Raw genomic sequence first — 19,753 nt, forward strand, 5'->3', positions numbered from 1 at the left:
GTTCTCTCTCAGTGTCTCAGTGTCAGGGTGCTACAGGCAGTGGGCTGGTTCTCTCTCAGTGTCTCAGTGTCCATGGCGCTGCAGGCAGTGGGCTGGTTCTCTCTCAGTGTCTCAGTGTCCATGGCGCTGCAGGCAGTGGGCTGGTTCTCTCTCAGTGTCTCAGTGTCAGGGTGCTGCAGGCAGTGGGCTGGTTCTCTCTCAGTGTCTCAGTGTCCATCGCGCTGCAGGCAGTGGGCTGGTTCTCTCTCAGTGTCTCAGTGTCAGGGTGCTGCAGGCAGTGTGCTGGTTCTCTCTCAGTGTCTCAGTGTCAGGGTGCTGCAGGCAGTGGGCTGGTTCTCTCTCAGTGTCTCAGTGTCCATGGTGCTGCAGGCAGTGGGCTGGTTCTCTCTCAGTGTCTCAGTGTCAGGGTGCTGCAGGCAGTGTGCTGGTTCTCTCTCAGTGTCTCAATGTCAGGGTGTTGCAGGCAGTGGGCTGCGTCTCTCTCAGTGTCTCAGTGTCCATGGTGCTGCAGGCAGTGGGCTGGTTCTCTCTCAGTGTCACAGTGTCAGGGCGCTGCAGGCAATGGGCTGCGTCTCTCTCAGTGTCTCAGTGTCCATGGTGCTGCAGGCAGTGGCCTGGTTCTCTCTCAGTGTCTCAGTGTCAGGGTGCTGCAGGCAGTGGGCTGGTTCTCTCTCAGTGTCTCAGTGTCAGGGTGCTGCAGGCAGTGGCCTGGTTCTCTCTCAGTGTCTCAGTGTCAGGGTGCTGCAGGCAGTGGGCTGGTTCTCTCTCAGTGTCTCAGTGTCAGGGTGCTGCAGGCAGTGGGCTGGTTCTCTCTCAGTGTCTCAGTGTCAGGGTGTTGCAGGCAGTGGGCTGGTTCTCTCTCAGTGTCTCAGTGTCAGGGTGCTGCAGGCAGTGGGCTGGTTCTCTCTCAGTGTCTCAGTGTCAGGGTGTTGCAGGCAGTGGGCTGGTTCTCTCTCAGTGTCTCAGTGTCAGGGTGCTGCAGGCAGTGGGCTGGTTCTCTCTCAGTGTCTCAGTGTCAGGGTGCTGCAGGCAGTGGGCTGGTTCTCTCTCAGTGTCTCAGTGTCAGGGTGTTGCAGGCAGTGGGCTGGTTCTCTCTCAGTGTCTCAGTGTCAGGGTGCTGCAGGCAGTGGGCTGGTTCTCTCTCAGTGTCTCAGTGTCAGGGCGCTGCAGGCAGTGGGCTGGTTCTCTCTCAGTGTCTCAGTGTCCATGGTGCTGCAGGCAGTGGGCTGGTTCTCTCTCAGTGTCTCAGTGTCAGGGTGCTACAGGCAGTGGGCTGGTTCTCTCTCAGTGTCTCAGTGTCCATGGCGCTGCAGGCAGTGGGCTGGTTCTCTCTCAGTGTCTCAGTGTCCATCGCGCTGCAGGCAGTGGGCTGGTTCTCTCTCAGTGTCTCAGTGTCAGGGCGCTGCAGGCAGTGGGCTGGTTCTCTCTCAGTGTCTCAGTGTCAGGGTGCTGCAGGCAGTGGGCTGGTTCTCTCTCAGTGTCTCAGTGTCGGGGTGCTGCAAGCAGTGGGCTGGTTCTCTCTCAGTGTCTCAGTGTCAGGGTGCTGCAGGCAGTGGGCTGCGTCTCTCTCAGTGTCTCAGTGTCAGGGTGTTGCAGGCAGTGGCCTGGTTCTCTCTCAGTGTCAGGGTGTTGCAGGCAGTGGGCTGGTTCTCTCTCAGTGTCTCAGTGTCAGGGTGCTGCAGGCAGTGGGCTGGTTCTCTCTCAGTGTCTCAGTGTCCATGGTGCTGCAGGCAGTGGGCTGGTTCTCTCTCAGTGTCTCAGTGTCCATGGTGCTGCAGGCAGTGGGCTGGGTCTCTCTCAGTGTCTCAGTGTCAGGGTGCTGCAGGCAGTGGGCTGGTTCTCTCTCAGTGTCTCAGTGTCAGGGTGCTGCAGGCAGTGGGCTGGTTCTCTCTCAGTGTCTCAGTGTCCATCGCGCTGCAAGCAGTGGGCTGGGTCTCTCTCAGTGTCTCAGTGTCCATGGCGCTGCAGGCAGTGGGCTGCGTCTCTCTCAGTGTCTCAGTGTCCATGGTGCTGCAGGCAGTGGGCTGGGTCTCTCTCAGTGTCTCAGTGTCAGGGTGCTGCAGGCAGTGGGCTGGTTCTCTCTCAGTGTCTCAGTGTCAGGGTGCTGCAGGCAGTGGGCTGGTTCTCTCTCAGTGTCTCAGTGTCCATCGCGCTGCAGGCAGTGGGCTGGGTCTCTCTCAGTGTCTCAGTGTCCATGGCGCTGCAGGCAGTGGGCTGCGTCTCTCTCAGTGTCTCAGTGTCCATGGTGCTGCAGGCAGTGGCCTGGGTCTCTCTCAGTGTCACACTCTCTCTTCACTCCCTCTACACTCTCTCTACTCTCTCTCTCTCTCTCTCTCTCTACTCTCCCTACACTCTCCCTACTCTCTCTCTCTACTCTCTCTCTCTACACTCTCTCTACACAGGGAGTCAGAGAGTTTGTAAGCCATGGTGTGGTGTGAGCAGGATAAACTCAGTATGTTGTCCCTGAGGTCCTGCCTGGTGAGAGCAGTGCAGTGCAGTGCAGTGCAGTGCAGTGCAGTGCAGTGCTGTGGAGCGTAGAGGCATTGTTGATTCCACCTCTCACTGGAGCTCATTCATCATGCATTACCGGGATCCACACTGTTAGACCCCGCTGTAGTGCAGGGTACCATTCACTGTGTCAGCACCGAGGCAGTGTGGCACTGATTAGTGTGTGACTGCTGGCTTTAGGATGACTATTTAGAGCTTATTGTACAACACGGAAGAAGGCATGAGCTGAAACGTGTGTCTGCTTAACTAACACAGCTAAGGAACGTTTTTTTATTGTTAAGTTTATAGAAATGACTTTCAATATTTTAATCAGGTTTGTACCAATCTCTGTTTCAATCAGCTTTACTACACTGTAAACTCCGAGAAGAGGCTGGTTCATTATCTTCACTGTGCTTTACTACCCTTTGAGAAGGGGACTGGTTCATTATCTTCACTGTGCTTTGAGAAGGGGGCTGGTTCATTATCTTCACTGTGCTTTGAGAAGGGGCTGGTTCATTATCTTCACTGTGTTTTGAGAAGAGGCTGGTTCATTATCTTCACTGTGCTTTGAGAAGGGGCTGGTTCATTATCTTCACTGTGCTTTGAGAAGAGGCTGGTTCATTTTCTTCACTGTGCTTTACTACACTCTGAGAAGTGGGCTGGTTCACTATCTTCACTGTGCTTTTAGAAGGGGACTGGTTCATTATCTTCACTGTGCTTTGAGAAGGGGCTGGTTCATTATCTTCACTGTGCTTTGAGAAGGGGCTGGTTCATTATCTTCACTGTGCTTTGAGAAGGGGGCTGGTTCATTATCTTCACTGTGCTTTGAGAAGGGGGCTGGTTCATTATCTTCACTGTGTTTTGAGAAGAGGCTGGTTCATTATCTTCACTGTGCTTTGAGAAGGGGCTGGTTCATTATCTTCACTGTGCTTTGAGAAGGGGCTGGTTCATTATCTTCACTGTGCTTTACTACACTCTGAGAAGTGGGCTGGTTCACTATCTTCACTGTGCTTTTAGAAGGGGGCTGGTTCATTATCTTCACTGTGCTTTGAGAAGGGGCTGGTTCATTATCTTCACTGTGCTTTACTACACTTTGAGAAGGGGCTGGTTCATTATCTTCACTGTGCTTTGAGAAGGGGCTGGTTCATTATCTTCACTGTGCTTTGAGAAGGGGGCTGGTTCATTATCTTCACTGTGCTTTGAGAAGGGGGCTGGTTCATTATCTTCACTGTGCTTTGAGAAGGGGCTGGTTCATTCTCTGTGCTTTACTATACTTTGAGAAGGGGCTGGTTCATTATCTTCACTGTGCTTTGAGAAGGGGCTGGTTCATTATCTTCTCTGTGCTTTACTACACTTTGAGAAGGGGCTGGTTCATTCTCTGTGCTTTACTACACTTTGAGAAGGGGGCTGGTTCATTATCTTCTCTGTGCTTTGAGAAGGGGGCTGGTTCATTATCTTCACTGTGCTTTGAGAAGGGGCTGGTTCATTATCTTCTCTGTGCTTTACTACACTTTGAGAAGGGGCTGGTTCATTCTCTGTGCTTTACTACACTTTGAGAAGGGGGCTGGTTCATTATCTTCACTGTGCTTTGAGAAGGGGGCTGGTTCATTATCTTCTCTGTGCTTTGAGAAGGGGGCTGGTTCATTATCTTCACTGTGCTTTGAGAAGGGGCTGGTTCATTATCTTCTCTGTGCTTTGAGAAGGGGCTGGTTCATTATCTTCACTGTGCTTTGAGAAGGGGGCTGGTTCATTATCTTCTCTGTGCTTTACTACACTTTGAGAAGAGGCTGGCTCATTATCTTCACTGTGCTTTGAGAAGGGGGCTGGTTCATTATCTTCTCTGTGCTTTGAGAAGGGGCTGGTTCATTATCTTCACTGTGCTTTGAGAAGGGGCTGGTTCATTATTTCTCTGTGCTTTGAGAAGGGTCTAGTTCATTATCTTCTCTGTGCTTTGAGAAGGGGCTGGTTCATTATCTTCACTGTGTTTTGAGAAGGGTCTGGTTCATTATCTTCACTGTGTTTTGAGAAGGGGCTGGTTCATTATCTTCACTGTGTTTTGAGAAGGGTCTGGTTCATTATCTTCACTGTGTTTTGAGAAGGGGCTGGTTTATTATCTTCACTGTGCTTTGAGAAGGGGGCTGGTTCATTATCTTCACTGTGTTTTGAGAAGGGGCTGGTTCATTATTTCTCTGTGCTTTGAGAAGGGTCTAGTTCATTATCTTCTCTGTGCTTTACTACACTGTGCTGTGCTTTTACCAGGGGATAGCGCAGCAGTAAACCTTGACAAGGTGAAGTGTGCAGTTTGCAGTGTTTTAATCCAGGCCCTGGTTCTCTCAGCTCCTGTCTATCTGGGCTCTGGCTACATTTAGCATGACAATGACACACTTTGGGAAAACACTATTCGTTTTATTCAGGACAAAATGCTATAATTACACATCTCCCAGGACCTGATCATGTAGGCTAGCAAACCAAAAGAATACTTTCAATTGAGACTCTCCTTCCTCTTCCTCATCCTCCTGGAGTGTGATCTGCTCGGGAGAGGAAGAGTGAAAGGGCGGGAGAGCGAGAGAAAGGAGAATATTATACAGCACTGCACGTGTGACTGGGTTTCCATAGTAACCTGGTGGGCTGTGTTTGAGAGGAGGGAGTGGGGGAGCAAAGGGGAGAGGGGGGAGGGAGAGAGGGGCAGAGAGAGTGGGGGAGAAGAGGTGCAGGAGAAAGGGAGAAGGGAGGGAGAGAGGGGAAACAGGAGCGGGACAGGGTTCAGCCCAGTGTTTCACTTCACTGGATTTGAAGCCACTAATAAATCTCAGCCTGTGTTATTCCTGTGTGTCTTTTTGTATTGAGATGAAACGTTGTTGCTATGGAGACGAGTTATGGGGGCGTGTGAGAGTGCGTGTGGGGAGGGGAGTGGGGGAAATGATGTCGTTCAGGACTGAGGCTGGCTTCCTGTTGTAGTGCTGTCACAATAGGAAGGTATTACAGTGACACCTTGTGGGCGTGGATGGTACTGCTCCCTGCTGCAACACAGTGTGTCTGTATTTCATAGAACTGTTTAAATTAATTGAAATGTTGGCATCACAAAGACCTCTCTGTGGGGTCAGTTTGACCTGCATGAACTACAGGACCCACAATCCTTTGGCAATTTGTTTCTTTGCTGAGGCCTTGTGGGAAATGGAGTTCTCCCCCTCTGTATGTATACTCTCCCTCTCTCTCTTTCTTAACTCTCTCTCTCTCTCTCTCTCTCTCTCTCTCTCTCTCTCTCTCTCTCTCTAGATGCCCGGTGTGCCCCCCCTGCTCCCCCAGTGTATCGCATGCCCCCTTACTCTCACTCTCCGTACGAGCGGCCTGGCTGGAACCCACGTCTCTGTGTGATCTCAGGAAATCAGCTCTTTATGTTAGACGAGGAAGAGGTGAGCGAACTGCTGCATCCACACTGTCTACAGCGATACATCAACACACACAAATCCCCTGTACAAGAATAAGATACACACACCTGCTCTGCACACACACACACCTCCTCTACATCTACGCACACACACACCTCCTCTACATCCTCACACACACACCTCCTCTACATCTACACACACACACCTCCTCTACATCTACACACACACACCTCCTCTACATCTACACACACACACACCTCCTCTACACACACACACACACCTCCTCTACATCTACACACACACACCTCCTCTACATCTACACACACACCTCCTCTACATCTACACACACACACGCCTCCTCTACATCTACACACACACACACCTCCTCTACACACACACACCTCCTCTACATCTACACACACACACCTCCTCTACATCTACACACACACACCTCCTCTACATCTACACACACACACACCTCCTCTACATCTACACACACACACACCTCCTCTACACACACACACACATACCTCCTCTACATCTACACACACACACCTCCTCTACATCTACACACACACACACCTCCTCTACATCTACACACACACACCTCCTCTACATCTACACACACACACACCTCCTCTACATCTACACACACACACCTCCTCTACATCTACACACACACACACCTCCTCTACATCTACACACACACCTCCTCTACATCTACACACACACCTCCTCTACATCTACACACACACACCTCCTCTACATCTACACACACACACACCTCCTCTACATCTACACACACACCTCCTCTACACACACACACACACACACACCTCCTCTACATCTACACACACACACACCTCCTCTACATCTACACACACACACACCTCCTCTACATCTACACACACACACACCTCCTCTACATCTACACACACACACACCTCCTCTACATCTACACACACACACCTCCTCTACATCTACACACACACCTCCTCTACACACACACACCTCCTCTACACACACACACACACACCTCCTCTACATCTACACACACACACACCTCCTCTACATCTACACACACCTCCTCTACATCTACACACACACACCTCCTCTACATCTACACACACACACACCTCCTCTACATCTACACACACACACCTCCTCTACACACACACACCTCCTCTACATCTACACACACACACCTCCTCTACACACACACCTCCTCTACATCTACACACACACCTCCTCTACATCTACACACACACACCTCCTCTACATCTACACACACACCTCCTCTACATCTACACACACACACCTCCTCTACACACACACACACACACACACACACACACACACCTCCTCTACATCTACACACACACACACCTCCTCTACATCTACACACACACACACCTCCTCTACATCTACACACACACACACCTCCTCTACATCTACACACACACACCTCCTCTACATCTACACACACACACACCTCCTCTACACACACACACACCTCCTCTACATCTACACACACACACCTCCTCTACATCTACACACACACACCTCCTCTACATCTACACACACACACACCTCCTCTACACACACACACACACCTCCTCTACACACACACACACACACACCTCCTCTACATCTACACACACACACCTCCTCTACATCTACACACACACACACCTCCTCTACATCTACACACACACACACCTCCTCTACATCTACACACACACACACCTCCTCTACATCTACACACACACACCTCCTCTACATCTACACACACACACACCTCCTCTACATCTACACACACACACCTCCTCTACATCTACACACACACCTCCTCTACACACACACACCTCCTCTACATCTACACACACACACCTCCTCTACATCTACACACACACACACACACACCTCCTCTACATCTACACACACACCTCCTCTACATCTACACACACACACACACACACCTCCTCTACATCTACACACACACCTCCTCTACATCTACACACACACACACACACACACACACACACCTCCTCTACATCTACACACACACACCTCCTCTACACACACACACCTCCTCTACACACACACACACACACACACACACACACCTCCTCTACACTCACACACACACACCTCCTCTACACACACACACACACAGACACACACACACACAGAGCTCCTCTCCACGTGATCGCCACACACTGTGGCTCTAGACAGGTTCAGACTGTTCTGTTCACAGCACAAGTTAAAGCGTGCTTCACAGCATGTCCTCATATCTAATCCCTAATGCAGTACCTCCTCTAAATGCAAGCCGTCTGTCATTCTCGAATCTCTTGTTTCTGCTCACATTCTTATTTGACTTTATTTCTGTTCCAGCACAAATGTCATTTTTTTCAGCCGGATATAGGTGTGCAGCTATCATTTTTGCCCCCCTGAAACTGGGGTTTGGTTTAAAGGTTCCCTATTTTTTGGAAGATGCACGTCATTTCTAGAACCAACTCTCATAGATCCAGCTTTTAAAAGCAGTGAAATGTCAAAGTTCAGCAGCTGCACTTATAGCTGCATTTCTGTGTTGTGACCAGCAGGTGGCAGCAGCAGAGCAACTGTCACGCTGAGAAATGACTGAGGGATTGGCACCCCCTCTCAACAGCTGGGAATTCTTCATTCAATGCCTACATTTACACATCTATACACTCCTCCTCTATCTATCTATCTATCTATCTATCTATCTATCTATCTATCTATCTATCTGTCTGTCTGTCTGTCTGTCTGTCTGTCTGTCTGTCTGTCTGTCTATCTATCTATCTATCTATCTATCTATCTATCTATCTATCTATCTATCCTTGGGCAGCAGTGTGGAGTAGTGGTTAGGGCTCTGGACTCTTGACCGGAGGGTTGTGGGTTCAATCCCAGGTGGGGGACACTGCTCCTGTACCCTTGAGCAAGGTACTTTACCTAGATTGATCCAATAAAAACCCAACTGTATAAATGGGTAATTGTATGTAAAAATAATGTGATATGTTGTAACAATTGTAAGTTGTCCTGGATAAGAGCGTCTGCTAAGAAATAAATAATAATAACAATAATGAGAGAAACACAACACTCAGGTCTAATGGATTTAATCAAATATTTTAAACAGAGATATCAAACAAAATCACAGAAATTGTGAACAAAAATACAGATCAAAGAATCATGATAATATTTCAGTGTGAAACGTGACACGCTGTCAAAATGAAAACATGACAAAGTTAGTATCGGGTACGACCTCCCTGAGCATGAACACAATCCTGGCAGCGCTGACGCACAGACCTGCTCAGCCTCTGGATAGGCTGCTGTGGGAAGTTCCGCTGCAGCCAGCTGGTGAAGGTTGGCAGGTCGCGGTTGTCTCCTGTGGGTGGCGCTGGCGATTTGGTCCCACAGATGTCCTTTTGGACTCAGGTCAGGAGAAAACACTGGCCATGGCAAGACCTCGACATTGTCGACTTGAAGTCGTGCATTTGTAAACACAGTTCCCTCGGTTATCGTTGTTTACCCAATTATTGATTATCAGTTCATTCCAATCAGATAGCTGTTGTGATCAAGCTAACTGAAGCCTCTCATATTTAAAACGGGATTCCTGTCCGATTCTTTCTTTCATGCTTTTGATAGAAAATCATTTCATTTCACTTCACATGTTTCCATAGAAATGTCTCTGCAGTGCATTGTGGGACTGTAGTCCAGGGCACAAAGAAATACACGTCCCAGAATTCACAGGGGTAGCACTCTAGGTAGGACGATGGAAAGGCCACATGCGCTTGATGAGTGACTCGCATGCGCTCCGCCTGTGACAGATTCTCATTGTCAGTGAATTGCATTGATTGGAGGTGAATGGCAAGGCAGCTTCTCTTGCTGTGAAACCAACACATTTTTAACAGGTGTGTTTCACTTTCATTTAATACCAGATGACAAAACATGTTAAAGAGAATTGCTCTGCAAACCTGCTTCTCCGCACTCACTTCCGATCTTCCTGTCTTTCTGCCCTGACCCTGCACTGTGACTCCTGTCCTGTGTTTCCAGGTCCACCCCTTGTTGATGCGGGAGAGGAGAGCAGAGACGCATCGAAACAAGCTCCTGCGACGCACTGTGAGCGTCCCTGTGGAGGGGAGACACCACACTGAGCAGGGTAAGAGAGGAGGGGAGACACCACACCAAGCAGGGTGAGAGAGGAGGGGAGACACCACCCCGAGCAGGGTGAGAGAGGAGGGGAGACACCACACCGAGCAGGGTGAGAGAGGAGGGGAGACACCACACCGAGCAGGGTAAGAGAGGAGGGGAGACACCACACCGAGCAGGGTGAGAGAGGAGGAGGGGAGACACCACACCGAGCAGGGTGAGAGAGGAGGGGAGACACCACCCCGAGCAGGGTGAGAGAGGAGGGGAGACACCACCCCGAGCAGGGTGAGAGAGGAGGGGAGACACCACACCGAGCAGGGTGAGAGAGGAGGGGAGACACCGCACCGAGCAGGATAAGAGAGGAGGGGAGACACCACACCGAGCAGGGTGAGAGAGGAGGGGAGACACCACACCGAGCAGGGTAAGAGAGGAGGGGAGACACCACACCGAGCAGGGTGAGAGAGGAGGAGGGGAGACACCACACCGAGCAGGGTAAGAGAGGAGGAGGGGAGACACCACACCGAGCAGGGTGAGAGAGGAGGGGAGACACCACCCCGAGCAGGGTGAGAGAGGAGGGGAGACACCACCCCGAGCAGGGTGAGAGAGGAGGGGAGACACCACACCGAGCAGGGTGAGAGAGGAGGAGGGGAGACACCACACCGAGCAGGGTGAGAGAGGAGGGGAGACACCACACCGAGCAGGGTGAGAGAGGAGGAGGGGAGACACCACACCGAGCAGGGTAAGAGAGGAGGGGAGACACCACACCGAGCAGGGTAAGAGAGGAGGGGAGACACCACACCGAGCAGGGTGAGAGAGGAGGGGAGACACCACACCAAGCAGGGTAAGAGAGGAGGGGAGACACCACACCGAGCAGGGTGAGAGAGGAGGGGAGACACCACACCGAGCAGGGTAAGAGAGGAGGGGAGACACCACTCCGAGCAGGATAAGAGAGGAGGGGAGACACCACACCGAGCAGGGTGAGAGAGGTGGGGAGACACCACACCATGCAGGGTGAGAGAGGAGGGGAGACACCACACCGAGCAGGGTAAGAGAGGAGGGGAGACACCACACCGAGCAGGGTGAGAGAGGAGGAGGGGAGACACCACACCGAGCAGGGTGAGAGAGGAGGGGAGACACCACCCTGAGCAGGGTGAGAGAGGAGGAGGGGAGACACCACACCGAGCAGGGTGAGAGAGGAGGGGAGACACCACCCCAAGCAGGGTGAGAGAGGAGGAGGGGAGACACCACCCCGAGCAGGGTGAGAGAGGAGGAGGGGAGACACCCCCCCGAGCAGTTCATAGTTCATTCGGTGCTCATTGTAAAGTCACGTCTCTTGGGAGAAGGTGTTTAGCCAGTGTGCTGAATGGTGAAGCAATGTCACTTCATCTAGAAAGTGTCAGTTTTGCTGGTTACCAGTAAAGCTCTGACTGGAACCATTAAACCCAGTTGCTGAAAAGTATTGACTGCTTCTGCAATAAGAAAGACAATTAAAACCAGAGAGTTCCCGTTATGCTGCATTCATAAAACAAACTGGACCCTGTGCTGTGCCATCTCCCCTCTCCCCTCTCTGTCCCTCAATGTGCTGTGCCATCTCCCCTCTCTCCTCTCTGTCCCTCACTCTGCTGTGCCATCTCCCCTCTCTCCTCTCTGTCCCTCACTGTGCTGTACCATCTCCCCTCTCTCCTCTCTGTCCCTCACTGTGCTGTACCATCTCCCCTCTCTCCTCTCTGTCCCTCACTGTGCTGTACCATCTCCCCTCTCTCCTCGCTGTCCCTCACTGTGCTGTACCATCTCCCCTCTCTCCTCTCTGTCCCTCACTGTGCTGTACCATCTCCCCTCTCTCCTCTCTGTCTCTCACTGTGCTGTACCATCTCCCCTCTCTCCTCTCTGTCTCTCACTGTGCTGTACCATCTCCCCTCTCTCCTCTCTGTCTCTCACTGTGCTGTACCATCTCCCCTCTCTCCTCTCTGTCCCTCACTGTGCTGTACCATCTCCCCTCTCTCCTCTCTGTCCCTCACTGTGCTGTACCATCTCCCCTCTCTCCCCTCTGTCCCTCACTGTGCTGTGCCATCTCCCCTCTCTCCTCTCTGTCCCTCACTGTGCTGTACCATCTCCCCTCTCTCCCCTCTGTCCCTCACTGTGCTGTACCATCTCCCCTCTCTCCTTTCTGTCTCTCACTGTGCTGTGCCATCTCCCCTCTCTCCTCTCTGTCCCTCACTGTGCTGTGCCATCTCCCCTCTCTCCTCTCTGTCCCTCACTGTGCTGTACCATCTCCCCTCTCTCCTCTCTGTCCCTCACTGTGCTGTACCATCTCCCCTCTCTCCTCTCTGTCTCTCACTGTGCTGTGCCATCTCCCCTCTCTCCTCTCTGTCTCTCACTGTGCTGTACCATCTCCCCTCTGTCCTCTGTCCCTCACTGTGCTGTGCCATCTCCCCTCTCTCCTCTCTGTCCCTCACTGTGCTGTACCATCTCCCCTCTCTCCTCTCTGTCCCTCACTGTGCTGTGCCATCTCCCCTCTCTCCTCTCTGTCCCTCACTGTGCTGTACCATCTCCCCTCTCTCCTCTCTGTCTCTCTCTGTATCTATCTCTCTCTCCCCTCTCTCCTCTATCTCCCCCTCTCTAGGACTCCTCTCTCTATCCCTCTCTTTCTAAGTCTGTTATGACCTAGTTAATTAATTTCTATATGAATTCATGTGTACCTCTTTGACAGACAGGACGTGGGTGGCTTCAGGTTTGCTACCGTAGAATTTTTTTTTTACATTTTTAGAGAACTACCAGACCCTCTCCTTCCTTCTCTCTCTCTCTCCCTCTATCTCTCTTTTCCTCTCTCCATCTCTCTCCCTCTCTCTGCTGCTTCCTCTTCCAGTCTATCTTCCCTTCTCTCTCTCTCTCTCTCCCTCCCTCCTCCATCTTCTCTCTCTCTCTCTTCTCTCTCTCTCTCTCTCTCTCTCTCTCTCTCTCTCTCTCTCTCCCCCCCCCGCTCTCACTTTGTATCTTGTATAATTATCTCCATGGCAACGATCACAGAGACGTTTTAAAACCATGAAAGGAATTTCCACTCTTCCTCATTTCAAGAGCTCTGCAGCAGCGAGTGTGTGAGAGAGAAGAGGGGGAGGGGGAAGAGAGAGAGAGGAGAGGGAGAGAGGAGAGAGGGGGGAGAGAGAGCGAGGGAGAGGAGGAGAGAGAGGGGGAGAGAGGGGGAGATAGAGAGAGTGAGAGGGGAAGAGGTCGAGAGAGAAAGAGAGAGCGAGGGAGAGGAGGAGAGAGAGGGGGAGAGAGGGAGAGATAGAGAGAGTGAGAGGGGAAGAGGTCGAGAGAGAGAGGAGAGGGGAGAGAGGAGAGAGGAGGAGAGAGAGGGGGAGAGAGGGAGAGATAGAGAGAGTGAGAGGGGAAGAGGTCAAGAGAGAAAGAGAGAGCGAGGGAGAGGAGGAGAGAGGAGGAGAGAGAGGGGGAGAGATAGAGAGAGTGAGAGGGGAAGAGGTTGAGAGAGAGAGGAGAGGGAGAGAGGAGAGAGGGGAAGAGGTCGAGAGAGAAAGAGAGAGAGAGGGAGAGGAGGAGAGAGAGAGGGGGAGAGAGGGAGAGATAGAGAGAGTGAGAGGGGAAGAGGTCGAGAGAGAGAGGAGAGGGAGAGAGGGGGAGAGAGAGAAGAGAGGAGAGGAGAGAGGGAGAGGGGAAGAGGTTGAGAGAGAGAGGAGAGAGAGAGGGAGAGGAGGAGAGAGGGAGAGAGAGAGAGAGAGTGAGAGGGGAAGAGGTCGAGAGAGGAGAGGAGAGGAGGAGAGAGAGGGGGAGAGAGGGAGAGATAGAGAGAGTGAGAGGGGAAGAGGTCGAGAGAGAGGAGAGGGAGAGAGGAGAGAGGGGAAGAGGTTGAGAGAGAAAGAGAGAGGAGAGAGGGAGAGGAGGAGAGAGAGGGGGAGAGAGGGAGAGAGGTAAAGAAGGGGAGGGGGAGAGGGAGAGAGAGGGGGAGAGAGAGGGGATGGAGAGGGGGAGAGAGAGGGGATGGGAGTATCTCTACTTCTCTCCTCGTGTTGGTGCTGCATGGGTTAAAGGTCTAAGTTATAGGCTTGTGGTTGCCATGGAGACAGGAGAGCCTGTTTCCCCAGCAGGTGGCCTGTGATTGGTTAATGCTGTGCAGTCTTTGGAATCATCCCAGATGGACTAGCCCAACAGGGGAGAGGGGGGAGGGGGGTGGGGAGGCGTTCTGCATTTCTTTCAATACCTGCAATTGTGATTCATCCCAGCAGAAGTTAACCATTCGACTGCCTGCTGAAACAAATCTCTTACTAGCATGGAGCGCAGTCAGTGTGTGTGTGTGTGTGTGTGTGGGTGTGTGTGTGTGTGTGTGTGTGTGTGTGTGTGTGTGTGTGTGTGTGTGTGTGTGAGTGTGTGTGTGTGTGTGTGTGTGTGTGTGTGTGTGTGTAAGAGTATGAGTGTGTGTGTGTGTGTGTGTGTGTCTGTATTGGGGTCTGCTTGCTGCTGTCGTTTTGAGATCTGCTTTCACTGTGTTTGTCTTGCAGTGTGGGTTGGAAGAATGCTGTTTCTGAACAGTTATGTATTATTATTATTATTATTATTATTATTATTATTATTATTATTATTATTTAGTCATTTCGCTTTTATCCAAAGCGACTTACAGAGACTAGGGGTGCGCTATGCATCTCAACTGCTGCTGCAGAGTCACTTCCAATAGGACCTCGTGTTTACGTCGCATGCGAAGGACGGAGCACAAGGAGGTTGAGTAACTTGGTCAGGGTCACACACAGCGAGCCAGTGGCTGAGCCGGGATTGAACCTGGATCCTCCTGATAACAACCCCCTTCCTCTAACCACTAGACCAGCAAGCCTCTCTATGTAACACTAAAACAAACACACACACACACACACACACACACCTGTCTTTTAAAGCCACTACCAGTTAAACGTGTGTTCCCATTCCCAGTATTTACACTGGTCACCAGCGCGATCCGAGTCAGGGCCGGGTCTCGTTTCATCATCCCCCGTCTTTGCGCGCTCCCGCCAGCTTGAACGTGCCCGCGCCGCCGCCCCCCTCCTCTGTGCTCGTGCTCGCGGCTGTGAGAGAGGGACGAGAAAATCACGCTGACATTCCTGCACCTGGAATCAGCCGCTCTTCGGAACCGCACCGTGCTGCGCTGTGGTCCGGGACGCACCTTCCAGGCAGGTGAGGACAGCAATGAGACGGGCGATGCAGACAGCCGCGCTCCTCCCCAGCGACGCATCCGTTTATTAGCACGACTGCCGCTTATCCGTTCACGCTGCTCGCTGGATAATAGCGCTACTGTCTCCTGGTTTACACAGACTGGCGGTCAGTTCTGGACTGGCGGAGGGTTAATGGTTTTCGGGACCAGTGCGAGGTTGATTTGACGCGCAGAGGATCCGGTTGACCTTTACCAGATGTTTCATCACTAGCGCGTCTCATCACCTCGGCCAGTCTCCCGAATCGGAGAGATAAACCATGCCGGTCCCCCACACCAGCGGCATGAACCCGGGATCCCGAGAGCTGACGAGGGTAACTGTCGTTGTTAGCGCCGGTGAGAGGGGGGTATTGGAAGGGTTACTCGGGGCGGCACAGCGACTCAGTGCTGAAGGAAAGCTAAACCAGCCGCGGGAGGGACAGCGAGCACAGAAACTGCGATCAGCCGGACTTGGAGAGAAGCTCCCGGGGGTGCAGAACCCCAGGGACCGGGCATTCTAACAGAGATACCCGAAGGGAGCGCATTGGGGTTTTCATTTGGGGCTGTGTTTGTATCGATGTATCTACTTATTGAGCAGACCAAAGGATGAAGCAATGCCGCCTGCAGCCTCCCTGCTTGAACCAGTTCCACCAGCAGCGGCTCGGAGATGACAGCCAAGCCGGAGATGGCCCTCAGTTCCTGGGTACGGTTCCCATGTTGTTAGTTCTGGAGATCCAAGTCTGCGCTCGGAGCGACCGCTAACGCAGCAATGTTGTGTTAAACCTGTCGCTTTTCTGTTTTTTATTTATTTGTTATTAATTATAGGTACCTAGCAGCATTTCGCCTTAACGAGGTCTATCGCAAAGTGGATTTAGAGTGATCCGGATAATCCATCGATCTGTGCAGCAAATTAACTGAAGCCAGCTGTAGCGTGTCGGCATTCACCTGTCATGAATATCTCTCCTGGACACGCGAGAAAAACCACCCACGCTGCTAAACGCGTTTAACTGGGACAGGGTGTTAAGACATTGACCGGTAAAATCAATCTCGTGATGTACAGGGGAACGAGGGCAGATTAAGCCCGCTTTCAGTGCGTCTGCAACGGCTATAAGGAGAGACTCAGCACGCTCCATTCACACGCAGCTTTAGGCTGCCCCCCCCCTCCCCACTCGTGCCCTGTCCCTGACCCCCACAGATCGGTGAGCACACGCCGCCGCACTGCCGGGGCGCCAGGCGCGGTGTACCCCGCAACAGGTGCGTTCACCCCGACTGGAGCCTGCATTGACGGGAACATGCATTCTGCAGCCCGCTGACAGATCAGCCAGCCCTCGGAAAAGCGCCGGGTGTTGTTCTTTCAGAGAGAAATCATCTTTACCCGGTTTTATCCCTCCTCTCAAAGCAAGGACAGCGCTCTATAGTACCGGGCGTGCAAGCGGAAGAGCCAGGGAACTGAGTCGTGACTGAAACGAGGTAGGCTATTGTACCGCATTTATTTATTTCATTAATTCTCAGATGATTGTGTGGAACACGTTCAGAGTCACAGTGTAAGGAATCATCGTTTACAAGTCCTTTCACAGAAGAATGTCTGTGTAGGACTGACTGGAAGTTTTATGATTCTCAAGTGTGTCAAAAAATAATAATTCGAAATAGTATCAACTGAAATACATTGTCACGTGGTGAAACTGGGCATGTGCTGTAATCAGAAAGCATACTGAGCCTTATTTACTGGAGTCAAGGTCGACTATCAATGCTCTAACCACACTGTGTGTAATTATACCTGACTATCAATGCTCTAACCACACTGTGTGTAATTATACCTGACTATCAATGCTCTAACCACACTGTGTGTAATGACCTGACTATCAATGCTCTAACCACACTGTGTGTAATTATAGCTGACTATCAATGCTCTAACCACACTGTGTGTAATTATACCTGACTATCAATGCTCTAACCACACTGTGTGTAATGACCTGACTATCAATGCTCTAACCACACTGTGTGTAATTATACCTGACTATCAATGCTCTAACCACACTGTGTGTAATGACCTGACTATCAATGCTCTAACCACACTGTGTGTAATGACCTGACTATCAATGCTCTAAACACACTGTGTGTAATTATACCTGACTATCAATGCTCTAACCACACTGTGTGTAATGACCTGACTATCAATGCTCTAACCACACTGTGTGTAATGACCTGACTATCAATGCTCTAACCACACTGTATGTAATTATACCTGACTATCAATGCTCTAACCACACTGTGTGTAATGACCTGACTATCAATGCTCTAACCACACTGTGTGTAATTATACCTGACTATCAATGCTCTAACCACACTGTGTGTAATTATACCTGACTATCAATGCTCTAACCACACTGTGTGCAATTATACCTGACTATCAATGCTCTAACCACACTGTGTGTAATTATACCTGACTATCAATGCTCTAACCACACTGTGTGCAATTATACCTGACTATCAATGCTCTAACCACACTGTGTGTAATTATACCTGACTATCAATGCTCTAACCACACTGTGTGTAATGACCTGACTATCAATGCTCTAACCACACTGTGTGTAATTATAGCTGACTATCAATGCTCTAACCACACTGTGTGTAATTATACCTGACTATCAATGCTCTAACCACACTGTGTGTAATGACCTGACTATCAATGCTCTAACCACACTGTATGTAATTATACCTGACTATCAATGCTCTAACCACACTGTGTGTAATGACCTGACTATCAATGCTCTAACCACACTGTGTGTAATGACCTGACTATCAATGCTCTAACCACACTGTGTGTAATTATACCTGACTATCAATGCTCTAACCACACTGTGTGTAATGACCTGACTATTAATGCTCTAACCACACTGTGTGTAATGACCTGACTATCAATGCTCTAACCACACTGTATGTAATTATACCTGACTATCAATGCTCTAACCACACTGTGTGTAATGACCTGACTATCAATGCTCTAACCACACTGTGTGTAATTATACCTGACTATCAATGCTCTAACCACACTGTGTGTAATTATACCTGACTATCAATGCTCTAACCACACTGTGTGTAATGACATGACTATCAATGCTCTAACCACACTGTGTGTAATTATACCTGACTATCAATGCTCTAACCACACTGTTTGTAATGACCTGACTATCAATGCTCTAACCACACTGTGTGTAATTATACCTGACTATCAATGCTCTAACCACACTGTGTGCAATTATACCTGACTATCAATGCTCTAACCACACTGTGTGTAATTATACCTGACTATCAATGCTCTAACCACACTGTGTGTAATGACCTGGCTATCAATGCTGTAACCACACTGTGTGTAATTATACCTGACTATCAATGCTCTAACCACACTGTGTGTAATTATACCTGACTATCAATGCTCTAACCACACTGTGTGTAATGACCTGACTATCAATGCTCTAACCACACTGTGTGTAATTATACCTGACTATCAATGCTCTAACCACACTGTGTGTAATTATACCTGACTATCAATGCTCTAACCACACTGTGTGTAATTATACCTGACTATCAATGCTCTAACCACACTGTGTGTAATTATACCTGACTATCAATGCTCTAACCACACTGTGTGTAATTATACCTGACTATCAATGCTCTAACCACACTGTGTGTAATTATACCTGACTATCAATGCTCTAACCACACTGTGTGTAATTATACCTGACTATCAATGCTCTAACCACACTGTGTGTAATGACCTGACTATCAATGCTGTAACCACACTGTGTCTAATTATACCTGACTATCAATGCTCTAACCACACTGTGTGTAATGACCTGACTATCAATGCTCTAACCACACTGTGTCTAATTATACCTGACTATCAATGCTCTAACCACACTGTGTGTAATTATACCTGACTATCAATGCTCTAACCACACTGTGTGTAATTATACCTGACTATCAATGCTCTAACCACACTGTGTGTAATTATACCTGACTATCAATGCTCTAACCACACTGTATGTAATTATACCTGACTATCAATGCTCTAACCACACTGTGTGTAATTATACCTGACTATCAATGCTCTAACCACACTGTGTGTAATTATACCTGACTATCAATGCTCTAACCACACTGTGTGTAATTATACCTGACTATCAATGCTCTAACCACACTGTGTGTAATTATATCTGACTATCAATGCTCTAACCACACTGTGTGTAATTATACCTGACTATCAATGCTCTAACCACACTGTGTGTAATTATACCTGACTATCAATGCTCTAACCACACTGTGTGTAATGATCTGACTATCAATGCTCTAACCACACTGTGTGTAATTATACCTGACTATCAATGCTCTAACCACACTGTGTGTAATTATACCTGACTATCAATGCTCTAACCACACTGTGTGTAATGACCTGACTATCAATGCTCTAACCACACTGTGTGTAATGACCTGACTATCAATGCTCTAACCACACTGT

The 19,753-nt window shown here is 50.0% G+C and overlaps 1 protein-coding gene across 1 annotated transcript in view; it reads left to right on the forward strand.

Moving 5' to 3' along the window:
- The window catches only part of LOC131708981 (ras/Rap GTPase-activating protein SynGAP-like), a gene marked incomplete at its 3' end in the record, with an annotated part of 44,162 nt that overhangs the window by 8,330 nt on the left and 16,079 nt on the right, over positions 1-19,753 (forward strand). Inside the window, 2 exon segments of the mRNA XM_059010532.1 lie at positions 5,764-5,900; positions 9,951-10,056. Of these exon segments, the coding sequence (XP_058866515.1) occupies positions 5,764-5,900; positions 9,951-10,056 (243 nt within the window).

This window comes from Acipenser ruthenus, chromosome 41, assembly GCF_902713425.1.
Source record: "Acipenser ruthenus chromosome 41, fAciRut3.2 maternal haplotype, whole genome shotgun sequence".
NCBI classification, from domain to species: Eukaryota; Metazoa; Chordata; class Actinopteri; order Acipenseriformes; family Acipenseridae; genus Acipenser; species Acipenser ruthenus.